This window comes from Bos indicus x Bos taurus, chromosome 8 (genome assembly GCF_003369695.1).
Source record: "Bos indicus x Bos taurus breed Angus x Brahman F1 hybrid chromosome 8, Bos_hybrid_MaternalHap_v2.0, whole genome shotgun sequence".
NCBI classification, from domain to species: domain Eukaryota; kingdom Metazoa; phylum Chordata; class Mammalia; order Artiodactyla; family Bovidae; genus Bos; species Bos indicus x Bos taurus.
Genome location: NC_040083.1, coordinates 20296578 through 20309772, shown reverse-complemented (window position 1 = coordinate 20309772; position 13195 = coordinate 20296578). Strand labels below are relative to the sequence as shown.

General features: G+C 37.7%; 1 protein-coding gene and 1 non-coding gene across 14 annotated transcripts in view; both read right to left on the bottom strand.

Moving 5' to 3' along the window:
- Positions 1 to 467: 467 nt before the first annotated feature.
- Positions 468 to 539, bottom strand: TRNAC-GCA. Its single transcript has one exon. It is a non-coding gene; the product is annotated as a tRNA-Cys (tRNA).
- Positions 540 to 3341: 2802 nt separating this feature from the next.
- ELAVL2 (ELAV like RNA binding protein 2) overlaps positions 3342 to 13195 on the bottom strand; it is a 141548-nt gene continuing 131694 nt past the window's right edge. For 8 of the 13 annotated variants that reach the window (XM_027549102.1, XM_027549105.1, XM_027549110.1 and 5 more), the window contains 2 exons: positions 6656 to 6694; positions 3342 to 6111 (listed from right to left, as the gene is read on the bottom strand). In XM_027549102.1, the coding sequence (XP_027404903.1) occupies positions 5781 to 6111; positions 6656 to 6694 (370 nt within the window). In that variant the 3' untranslated portion in view covers positions 3342 to 5780. The remainder of the gene's footprint in view (positions 6112 to 6655; positions 6695 to 13195) is intronic. The other 5 variants (XM_027549106.1, XM_027549104.1, XM_027549114.1 and 2 more) reach the window with 3 other exon arrangements.

Below are 13195 nucleotides of genomic sequence, written 5' to 3'. Positions count from 1 at the left end.
CAAAGTCAGTATCCTTACTAGGTAGTTCTACGCAACTCCAAAAATCACATATAATCACAGAAAATACTTTCAATGTTACAATAGAAATGGGCAAAGTAATGAGAACAAAATTTCGATGTTTACATAGTTTGTATTTCATCTATGAACTCTAATTTCTGATTAATCTGAGATTTAACTAGTTGTGGACACAAAAATGTTTAATAAGCTCATAGGTCTGTATTAAATATAACTTGTGAAGTCAAAGTCACTCAGTAATGTCCTTTCTTTGGGACCCCATGGACTATACAGTCCATGGAATTCTCTAGGCCAGAATACTGGAGTGGGTAGCCGTTCTCCTCTCCAGCAGATCTTCCCAACCCAGGGATCAAACCCAGGTCTCCTGCATTGCAGGCAGATTCTTTACCAGCTGAGCCACAAGGGAAGCCCAAGAATACTGGAGTGGGTAGCCTATCCCTTCTCCAGTGGATCTCCCCAACCAGGAGTTGAACCAGGGTCTCCTGCATTGCAGGCAGATTCTTTACCAACTGAGCTATCAGGGAAGCTGAGAAAATGTCACACATAGACAGAAGCTCACCTACAAGCCTTTGGTCAGTGTTCTCTTGGTGAATTCCCTTCTCCATTCTCTTCCAAATCCCACTTAATGATGCAGCACATTTCTGTGTGGCAGCCCACTCCCACCCTTTTAACTATCCTCCCCCAACACACACACACACACACACAAACACACGTCACACCCGTCCTCCTTTTCTTTTTAATGTATTCTGTGCACAGCATTCTTGACTTTCTTTGTACTGTGTAGTTACTTGTGGATGTGGACAAATCTTCAGGTGAACAAGACAGGCTGTGTAAGGAGAGGCCAGTCTTCCAAATGGGTTCACGCTTGGTGCCTATATGGTATTTGAAAATATTCATGAGTATTTCTGGGGGTTAGTATCAACTACTTCATCTTAATCTAAACCTTTAGTTTTTTAAACTAAAAGTAGTAGTAATAATAATGAGCTTGAGACCCTAAGATTGTAACCTGTCTTCATTCAAAGCAGAATAATGCTAGTCAGCACACTTTTAATATTCAAGATATTTTACTATATGAATCCTGTGCAAATTGTCACTCCATATATATGTTTAGAGAGAATAAGACGGTCCAGTCAATTCCTCTATCAACCCAACTATTCATATAGGCAGTGTCTTTATTGTATATTATAACTTTCATGTTGCTTCAGAAAGGAAATGGACAATTTCATGGATAGGAGAACATCATTTATTAACCTAAATGATACTGATGTTGGGCTGAAAATTACACAAGTGAGTTAATCAATCCAAAGAAGGAAAAGCAGGACCTCTGAGAAGGACACAGCAGATCCACTCTTCTGAATTGTAAAGGGGTTTGCAACAACTCCAGCAAGTTAGCTGGATGCCTGCCTCTTGGCTGCCATGGCTCTTACGACACTGCAGCCTTGTAGGGTGGCTTGCCTGTTCTCATTTCTAAGTGACAGTTTCCAAGAAGGTCAACAGCCATGTATTGCTCCTTTTTACAGACCCAGGAAACAGCATAAGTATGCACATAATCAATAAACCTGTGCTGAGCAACCAAAAAAAACTTCTGTTTACTTCTATGAACCAGAACACTGGGAGGGTTCATTTCAGCAACCCCACATCAACAGTCTGTCTATATTAACAGTGTAGATGTTTTAATCCTTTCAACTTGAAAGGAGTGGAGACCAGTTTTGGAAGTCTTCAGAGAAAGAATATAAAAAACAGTAAAGAAAAAAAAAATGAACCACTTTCTGAAATAACTGAGGCTAAAAGTGCTCTTCACAACAATTGTTATGATTTTAGCAATATTTTTCTCTTCTACCGTTTGAGGATCCTCTATGGTAACAGAGGCAAATAGGATCAAAATCACTGTTTCTCTCTTTTCTTGTATCTTCTACCTACAAGGCAAACACATATTGTTCTGGAACTGTATTAAAATTTCAACATATTATTAATGTGGATGCATTTTATTTCTAGGTAATCCTTTCAATAGAAGTTACAAGTGTGTACTACATTTTGAACAGCTTAAAAAGTAAGGCTAGGACACTTGCAATCTATTTTTTTAAAACAGGTTAAACTGCTAATACATTTCCTCAAATCAGAATATAATAATGTAAAATGATGTTAAGATTAAAAATTTATATCAGCTGCTCTAACACTGCATTATGACACCCTGGATGATTTGAAAGCAGAAGGTGAGAGGGGATTCTAAGAAAAAAATATGTTTCCTCAAGCACACCAAGTAGAGTCACAAAACTTATACTAAGAATTTTCCCCCTATCTGTTCAAATACAAAAGAACTGCTGACATGCAAACCAGTCAAAATACTGATAACCATGCAAGAGGAGAGAGGTGAGGGGAGGCTGTTCCAACATCACAAAATTAGAGTATTAAATTCATATAATAAAAAAGGGAGTATGGAGATTTGAGATTAATTGCATGTTGGAAGAAAAGGAATTGTCTTGTCACTCAGCTAAGCTCTTGACTACCAAGTTGTGAATTCAGGACAATTACTTTTAGACTGGCTTTTTACCAAAAAAGCTGACAGATACAATCAAATTAGAAGAAGCCATTTAGTACACTTCGGTTAAAAAAAAAAGAAAAAGAAAGTACTTCATTATCGTATTTCTTAAGTTCTACAGAAGTAGAATCTTTATATAAAAGATGAGCAAGACACCTTTTTTCTTCCCCCAGAGATCTCTTAAGGATGTGTTACCACTGTTGAATATATACGTGAAACCACCAGCAGAGTTCATGATATGGACACATGTACTATATACAGCAACCTAACCTAACGAAAATGGAGTTTCTCTGATTTTACAGATGAGTCTGACAATCTGGCACTAGCAACAAAAGTAAGTTTCACTCAACAACAGTTGATGCTATGGGTGAATTAAATCTTGTTAGTGGCAGCAGAGTAAGTTATCTTCCTTCTATTTGGTTTTCTTTAGCTCAAGTAAATGTGTGAGGACAATTTCCATTTGTTTTTATAAAAAAAAAGTTGATGGTTATTAAGTTGGAGGTATAGAACGATGTCAGCATCCAATTACTTTACAATTAGCCAATGAAAGCACACATCCTTATACGAATTACTCATGAAGTAATATTTGAAAAATAAGAAGAAGCTGTCATTGAAAGAAGAATTTTTGCATGTTCTACTTCAAATAACATGCTTTTTGGAATCTGTTCAATAACACTGCTTTCAATGAGAGCTCTGAGGTAACCTCTTTCAGCTCAAGAGAGCAAGTTTATTAGACTGAGCACAGGAGCCCCCAAAAATGTATAAAGACCTACTCACCACACTGTTCTTTCCCTTCAACTTTGTTTATTGATGTACTGAACATGAAAAAGTACAAAGAATCCAAACACAAAAGAAAACATGTACAGCCTCTTAAATACTCAACAGAATATATTTTCTATTCCAACAGATGTGAATTAAGTCATACTGTACAACTTCAAATAAATACCAGCCTTACATTTTATTAAGTGCTCTGATAAACACAGTGAAGTGAAGCACAATTTGCATGCCCTCTCATCAATGCCTTGGTTTGCTACAGTAGTATAGGAAAGAAGCATGTAGCTGCTGTTTTCCCGTGAGGGGAAACCTTATTTTTTTTTAAGTATATACATGTATTTTGTTTTTAGTTTTTTTTTTTTTTAAACGCAGGTTAACTCTGACAATCTAAATGCACCTAAGGATATGAGAAAGTGCTAAGCCAATTGATTTCTGAATAGCATTGAGTGGGTCAGCATGAAAACTCGCTTATTCACTTTAGCACGCGCCTCACAGTATATGTACTGTACTATACTGAAAAATTTTATAACTACAATTTTAAATAATAAAAAATAAAACAACGCAACCGCAAAGATAATGTACAACTATGTTATGCATAGCACATTGCCTGTTCTAAGGGGAAGCATGTGAGCATCTCAGTTTATACAAAAAGCAGGACGTAACTATATAGTTCTCAGTGCATCCTGATGAAGGCATTTTTACCTTCAGCTTTTTTGAAAATTTATTATAAGCTAGATGCTAATCAGAAAATATTTTGTATTTTTTAAAATTTCTTTCATACATGGTAAAGACTTATTTTATTATTTCCCCAAATAGTGGTTTAAGCATCATACAAAGTTAAATTTCAATAGCATACAGATATTTATGATTTTTGTATGAAAAATGTAAGGAAATTTGTTCAAAACCTATGGTTATACTCATTTTTTTTTACCACAAACATATTTATAAACGAAAATGTAGCATCACCATAAACAGCAGAAGCTAGACTATCTACAGACAAAATTAGCAACAAATCTGATGCACTGTAAATCCAAGTCCTCAGGACAACAAAAGTGATTAAGCAAGACCTCAAGTAACAATGTTAATGCCATTTACAAAGGAAAAAACTGATACAAAAACATTTAAAACCTGAACATCACTTGGCATGTAAGGGAAAAAAAAAATCAAATTAGCTGAAAGGTTCATAAACACAAGGTCTTATTTACATTACACAAAGCTCAGGTGTTAGCCTTGAACGTAACTTTCAAAATACCTTCAAATATATCCAACTCAGATCACTTTTGCCGATTTGCTGCAGTACAAATCATGTGCAACATCTTTTTTTCCTTAAGACAAAACAATTCTTCAAACAATACTGCAAGTACATCACTAAACACCATGAGCTCTATCTGAAGGGATTTCTTTAGGAAGAACAGATTTTTTTCCCCCATCTCTTGGTAATTTAAATTTCTTGCCTGCTCTTATATATTCTTTTGTAAATTTTTTTTATTTGTTTCAAAATCACAAATCAATGTGAGCCACCTATCAGGTAATAACCAGGATGATCAGACGCTACACTGGTGATTACAAAAACGAAACCAGCAGTGTTTCCCCCATTGATTCTACTCCTTTCATACAAAGATCTCAAAAGTATTTTCTACATCATAAATCTTTCTAAATTTTCCAACCACTGCAAATTTCCTGGTAAATTTTAAAAGCTCACTAGGTGTCATATGAAGAGATTTCTCAAAGTATTCAAGTCAAAATATTTGTTCCAGGACCAGTAAAAAGTTTCTCCAAATTTTCTTTTTTATAAAAATAGATGCTTTTTTTAAACCCACATCAAAGAGGCTCTTATCTCTTTGGCAAGGTACTGCTTTACGAAAAGTTCTCCAGTATTCTTACAATAAGCGTTTATAATGTAGCCCCCCCTTCCCCAACCCAAATCATAATTACAAAATAAATACTGTTTTTAACTTCATAAATAAAAATGTAAACTTCAAAATACTTTTCTTAGACATAACAGCAATGCTTTAAATGTAAACCAAACACAAAGCTAATCAGAAAAAGAAAAAAAGGAGGGGGGGAAGGGCACAACCAACTGAAGAATTACAACACAAAGCCTCAATATTTACTCACAGGTTCAAGGCAGTTATGTAAAAAGAAAAGAAATGTCTTCCCTTAGCTGAAACACTTTAAAAGGTCCACCTTCTTCAAAGAAGGCAATAAAATGCAATGTGACAGGTAAAAACCCTGTACCTCTTGTCCATATTCAAACATAAAAGATATTTTAAGAAGTTTTAATTCAAATACTAGCAATAAAAAATCTCACATATTTCTTAGGATGCTAAGTAGTCGTTTTATCCCCATCTCAACACTGACTTACAAAGACATTTACTAATGTATAAAGTTTCTCTTAACTTGCCTTTGTTGTATAGTTTTCATATATAAATGGACTGAGGACAAGAGCTCATTAGGCTTTGTGCGTTTTGTTTGTCTTAAAGGAGACCTGCAGTACTCTGTCTCCCAGACGGTATCCATTGAGGCTAGCTATCGCCATGGCAGCCTCATCATAGTTTGTCATAGTCACAAATCCAAAACCTTTGCATTTATTGGTGTTAAAGTCACGGATGACCTTCACGTTGGTGACAGCTCCAAAAGGCCCAAACATTTGCCACAGGATACTCTCATCTGCATCAGGAGCCAGGTTGTACACAAAAATACACCACCCTGTTCCTGGGTGCCCAGGGATATTAATTCCAGCCAAACTGGTCATTCCATCAATGGTCATTGGAGAAAACCTACTGAACAAAAGAGGAAACACACACATACACACACAAAACAGAAACAGAGGTTGGTTACAGCTATGGATTTCTTTCTTTCCCTAACTCCCCTCCCCTCAACAGATACACACAACTATTTGATGTTTCAACCAAAGTCCATATGTGGCTTGCAGCAGCATGCTATACTATCATGATATTCACAAGTCATGAAATGGCCATTATATGCTGTATTGAGTAATACTATCCACTAGAGAAAATGAAATATATTTGGAACTGGTTTCACCAACTTAAGCGGATTGGGAGCAGGAAGGACCAACACAGACATAAACATGCTTAAACGCTGCAACACAACAGAAAATAAATAATGAGGTTTTTAAACACCAGGTGGCATCAAGTGGTATAAAAATACTCTTTGAGTCAACCATGCTTCAAGAAACAGCTTTTCATTAGGTTGTACATGCAAAAGGAAACCGGACACAAACTTATGATGGCTGTCACTCCCCAAATCAAAGAAACTAGTCAATTATGGGAAGGGATTATGAGTGTCATGAACCTCTATCATTACCTCTTTACTCCATAAGCCATATTGAGCAGATTGTCCAACCTGCAAAACATACATTCAGCAAACTTCAGTTTTTAACTTTTCCCCTTGAGGTCCAAGAAAGCTGGGCTCATTACTGCCATCTTCCAAGGGGGCTGTTTGTATGTTAACTGTATGTGAAGTCTCAAACTAATGGGTCTTCTTACATTTCTGAGCAAATGGGAACCACTGCCATATGACAGTAGCTCTTCCAATCTCTAGGTCAGTGCAATGCAGGGAAATCATTGCTGGTCACCTCAGAAAACCCTTTTGAGAGGAAATGCGGGGGCTGTGAAATAGTTAGCATTTGGGTTCTCACCTTTGCAGGCAAGGTCTAAGCACGCCACATACATCTACATAGTCTTTGTTACTCTTAGCTTTCACAGCTGTTGGCTCCTGAGTACTCGCCCAAGGCCAAAGGGTTTAGAAAGCAGTGGCACTGACACTCAAATTCTGCAGTTTACACAGAATTTCACAATTTCCCTTAAACCTCCCATATACAAAGGACTTTCATTTCTAAAAATCAAAGTGTAACTAGTACAGATAAAAAGAACCTTATACACAACCTCAGCCAAACCTCCCATTTCTCAATATGCTCAACTAAGTCCACTGAACGTAAGACTACAGACTCACTGAGCAATAAGGCAAGACTCAGATCCCAGTCTGATGTTTATTTTGATTGTTCTACAAGAAGTACAGTGCTACTACTCAAGGTCTAAGAGATCAGGTAGATACATGTTCCTATTCCCAATTATTTCTGCACATTTGAATGTTTTATAAAACTGAAAAGAATCAAGCTGATGTAATGCAAACTATCTTTTTAATAAAAGAGAGGAACAAACCCCAATGACAGAGGAGTACCTTGTGGTGTGTGTACCTTGTCCCTCCTACCCTCTCAGGAGCAGGGACATTACTAAGCATGGACCATAGCCTGGGTCACAGCAGGTTTACCATCAGTATCTGTTGACTGAATAAAAGCAATGAGGCTGCTAACAGCATCCTTAATTATTTAATCCAGAGTAAGAACTATTAGGAAGGCAGGCTGGGGGGCCTGTCTGCACATGCAAGGGAGCGGGTACTTGTGTGGGAAAAGAGGTTGGAGGGTGGGAGGGTTTTGTTTGGTCAAAGATGCCACACCTTTGTACTCCAAAATAAAGGCCACAAATACCAGAAATAGGGATGCAAACAAAACCACCAACCATAAAGTAATGATACAGATAATTTAATAAAAATGCTGGAATGACCAATACAGAGTGCATTTGGCATGTGAATGTGGAATGGAGCAGCTTACTGCAGTCTCCTTCCAAAGCACTCGATGATCCCGAAGCAGAGGCACCAAAGCAGAGTCACGTCATCTCTGCACATTAACATGCACGCTCTGCCACCATCAGCTAGGATGCCAGCCCAAAGTCCAGAGACAGGAAACTCCCGAGTGAGTTTCCAGTACTTTCAAGACAGGGCAGAAACCAGAAATGCCCTAGAAGTGAATTACATGTGTTAAAGGAAGAGATCTCATTTGTCACTCCCCACCCCAGGATTCTCCAGGCAGGAGACTTCTATACTAGGATCTCTGAGGACTCTCTCAATGGGCCTCATATTTACCCTACCTGTGAAACCCTGTATGACACCATGATCCTGACCACCGATATCTTTGTTCAATATCCATTTTAGGAAAAAATCAGTCCTATGGAATTCAAGCAAAGTTACTTAACTCTCTCTCTCCCCTCCTTGCTCTTCTTGACCCTCCCTCCTCTCCCATCAACAAGGAGAGCTGGGAGGAATACACACCTAAGAATCAGAACCCCAGCAATGCTGAAAAGCCCTTCCTGCACGCAGCTGAAACTGGTGGCTTTCCCTGCTCTCAGCACCCCAACGGGGGCTGGGAGAAGGCCGTGTGAGCTTCAATGGGCCTGCATGTACCCCAGTCCTGCAGCAGCTGGAAAACTGTCAACCAGGTGGTTACCTGAGACACAAGGACCACTCTCACTCTCCAGAATCATATATTTCTCCTCGGTCTGTCCAGGGTTCAGAGACAGCCGCCATTTGTATATATGCTCTTTTAATGACAGAAACAAATTTTTAAGGGAGACTAAGTTAGTGGCCTCCAGAATGACCCAGGGGGACGTGCCTGATGATGTACAGCAGTGTGGCCAATACACATTAAAGAGTCTGTTAAAAATACACTCTTCATCTTAAAATAATCTTTATTCCTACTGAATCAACACACTGCACCCAATAGCCTCATCAGTCCCAGGCATCACATACTTTCCTGAGGGACAACTTGGCGGTCCTCAAAGGGACAGGGACACAGCCACCGTCCTTCAGCGTGGACACAATCCACTCACAAATAACAGGCTAAGTGGATGTGAAGGATGAGACTGGGAAACCTTGCTGTAACTACAACAACTCTCAAAGGAGAGGTAGATTAAAAGAGATTCCTGCAAATAAACATCAATATCATCATCACCGTCATAATCTGAGCGAGGGTGACACCTGTAAGGAAAGCTGGAGTAAATAAGAAAAAGGAGGGCTGGTTATTCCTGCTGCTCCTAGGATAAGCTACACTGAGGTTAGACAAAATAATCTAACCTGTCTCACATGAAGTCAGTCAAGAAATGTCAAATGATCAAGATCGTAATTCTATGACTCTTGCTTCAAAGGTGTATTACTCAATATTTACTAATTACATATGTGAAAAATGAGTCAGCATGATAATTAGCAAAACACTGATATACTGTTTATTTCATCGTTATCTTTACTGTTTATGTTTGATTCAGGTTTATGAATTAATGAATGTACCAGCACAAGCCCCCATGTGCATATAGTTCATGACTATACGCCTCGTTTCAGACTATATGTGGGCAATATTTTGAATAGAAACATATTCCCATTTCGAAGCTAGATAAGTAGAGAATAAAAAGAAGATATGTGCCTAGTTTCCAAGAAATTCGGCTGACAGACTATGCTAGGGTCTACATGCAGGTAAAGGGAAATGTCGGTCCAAGTCAGAAACAAAAAAATATAAACAGATTGTTAATGGGTTAAAAAAATAAAACTCTGAACTCTACAAATAGTGGTTCTCAAAACCTCTCTAAAGATCACCAACCAAGACTGCTTTGAAGTTAACCCACAACAAGATCATCAATCCATGTCCTTATCTAATTCCTACAAAAGAGAAAACAATTATTCAGGAGGACTGATACCAGTGTTTCCCCAAAGGAGCTGTGACAGTGCAGGCGGCACATGCCTTAAATGAACCTCTAGGGCTGACTTAGACGCTCCTTTAAAAATGCATAAAGGCTTCTGGAAGCAGGCACACAGGCCGTTAGACTAGATCACATTTAATAAAACTAAGGCTGCTCCACAAGAAGAGAGATGAAAAAAACTTTGGCTGGAAGTTTAATTCAGATACCATATCCCAGGAATATACTTAAGGGACTCACAGTAGCCATCCAAATAAATAAGGCTGGTCTTATTCTGAAAACTGCAATTAGGTAAGCATATTAGATCAGCAGTGCTCATGTTAAAATAATTTTCTAATTATTCATACAGGTTGACTGAGCCATAAACACCATAAGTCCACTTTTAAACTTAACTCTTACTACATAGATTTTAATTTTTTAACCTTAAAAGATACAGTACATTTCATAAATATTAAAAAATATCCCTGACTATTAATATTTATAACTTGTATTCTCCAATCTCTCTCAACTACCGAGATACTATAATAATATAAAAACATAGTGCAAATTTTCTAAATGTCGGCAAGAAGCTGACAAACTCAAGGCTAAGAGCATTAGAACACAGATATGAGGAACAAAAGCTCTAAGTAATGAACCAGGCCTGAACTACAGAAGAGCAAAATACCAACAAAGCAAGCCAGTCCTTCCTTCATGAGATGAAAGAAGATTCAACCTTAATTCAATAGAGGAAGGGGAAAAAAAAATCAAGGTAATAACAGACCAGGTTCAGAGATATTAAAGAAAAACAGCCAAACACACATCAGGCTAAACTTGAACCCTAGGAATAGAAGCTCTCAATTTCCTGTAACACTGAATCTAGACCAAACGCCTTCACTGAGCTCAAAGACTAGTTCATAATTTATTATCTGAAGATGGATTATGAGAAGAATGGGAAGTGAGGTGACAGACACAAGAGTTAAGAATCTGAAAGGACAATAAACATCTTTCTCATTTTCTGAAACCAAGTTTCCCTTAAAATTTACAGACAATTCTTATTCCCTTTTCCCAAAATTAATTTTTAATAGGAGCGAAGGGAAGGAAGAATCTCTAAAATTAATTACAGATGGAACTAAATGATAAAACACAGAATGGGCAATATTTAAAAAAAAATATTAAGTCTGACTACCAGAACAACCTGTAAAGTTTTACCCAATAAAAAACTTTTTAATTAAACAAAAAAACAAACACATACCATGTATGGAGGGGGGTAGATCAAATTGAGAACAATAAAATAGTTAGACAACCTAATATCTGAGTCCCCTACAAGTCTTGCCATTTCAGTAATCGGGCATTCTCCTGAAGATACTATCATTTCAGTCCTCTTGCCCAGCCTTTCTCAGAATTCAATCCTGATTTTAAGAGCACAGTTTTACTCAATAACTACCATAAGACAAAAACCAGAGCTTAAATTAGGAAACATCAAAAATAACGATTTAAACTCACAGAGCTTTCTTCTAACATCTAACGTGGTATTTTCAGTGTTAAAATCAACCAGTAAGAAAGAACTCTCCTGTACCTAAGATCAGAATTCTTTACTGGGCCTCAAAGAGCTCTGGGGTTAACTAGATAGGCTGCCCAAGAAAAATCTCTAAAATTCCTTCATTCATGTCTGTGCTAAATTGAAAAAAAAAAGTTTACCCACTTAAGATGCCACAGAAGAAACCTACAAGCAGAGCTAAGAAACGACTTTGTGAAATTTCTGTTTCCACAAAGGCAGCTCCATCCATCTCTTCCTCTAGCCCAATCACTACCACCAACCACCACAGACAAAAGTGGCAGTGTTTCCTTTCTGCCAACGCCTTTTAACCGTGCAAAGCTGAAGCAGAGCGAAGTGATCGCCAGGCTCAGTCAACCGGGTACCAAGTCATCCAGTTCCAGATGAAGCCTCCTGACAGTACAACTTTTTCTCCCAAGGCAAAAGCCACCTCAAGTAGGAACTGAACATGATGTTTACAGAAAACTTCTCTTTCACACCTCAGGTGAGGTAACTGAGGTTTAAAGAAGACATTTGAGTGATTTTTATCTTTACTCTCTTCAGCATTCTAAATACCCGAATGAAAAAAAAAATGCATGTGATATAAGCTAGAAAACATATAAATCTTTATTAAGTTAAATTTGTGATAATATTTTTGATAATTAACTATTTTGCCCCAGCAAGCAAATAATGCACTTGTGATAAAGAACAGAACAAAAAATACTAGCATGGATGTTAGATGGCATTATGGCTGCAGTATACCATATGGCCAAAAAGGATCTTAAAAATGTTCGAGAAAATAAAAACTACTTATGTATCTGTGCTCTGTTTAACATCTAAAAGTCACCATTCTCTTCACATGCAGATTAAGGATTTTTTAAAAAAAATGACTAGATTTGGTTGGTGCCCCAGTATTAGAATAAAATTTGAAAAATTAGAATATTTAACCTGTCTATGAGATAGAATGTCTTCTTTGGACTAAAAATGCATGGTCATTCCATGGACTATAGAGGTTAGAAAACTACCACCCACAGGCCAAATCCAGACTGCCATCTGTTTCTCTATAGCCCAAGAGCTAAGAATGGTTTTTACATTTTTAAAGACTTTTTTTTTTTTTTAAAGACATGCATCAGATACTGTGACCACAAAGCCTAAAATATTTACTATCTGGGCCTTTACAGGGGTTTGCCAACCTCTAAACTGCAAAGATTAAAAACTTAAAACGGGAAGATGAATCCATTTATAAAAACATAATGTAACCATGATGAATCCATTTATAAAAACATAATGTAACCATATAAGTTATATATCCTTAGTTGTGCACATATTATAAAACCAAGTAACTGAAAGAGCTTGACCTAAAAATTAAAATACGAGGAAAAGACCTTCTCAAGTAAAAAACGAAAAGAGGGAAATCAGAAGCGATGGAAACAATCAGGAAGACCCCCAGTATTCTGCAGGTCAGTGTTTCTCAGCCTCAGCACCACTGACGTTTGGGACCAGATAGTCCCCTGGTGTTGGGGGGCTTTACTACTGTACACTGCAGGATGATGGGCAGCACCCGTGGCCTCTACCCCTGAGATGCCAGTCATCCCCACCCAGCTGATGCCGACATCAATGTCTCCAAACACTGCCAACGCTCCCAGAGGAGCAAAACTATTCCCGATTGAGAACCACTGCCTGCCGCAGGTTACTGAACTTTCGCCCCCACCTTGGATACTCCGCAAAAGACACTATAACCCAAGTAGGTTTTCCCTGTGCCCATAAGAAAAAGAAAGAAAACAACAATAATAGCAAACCAGAGATCCT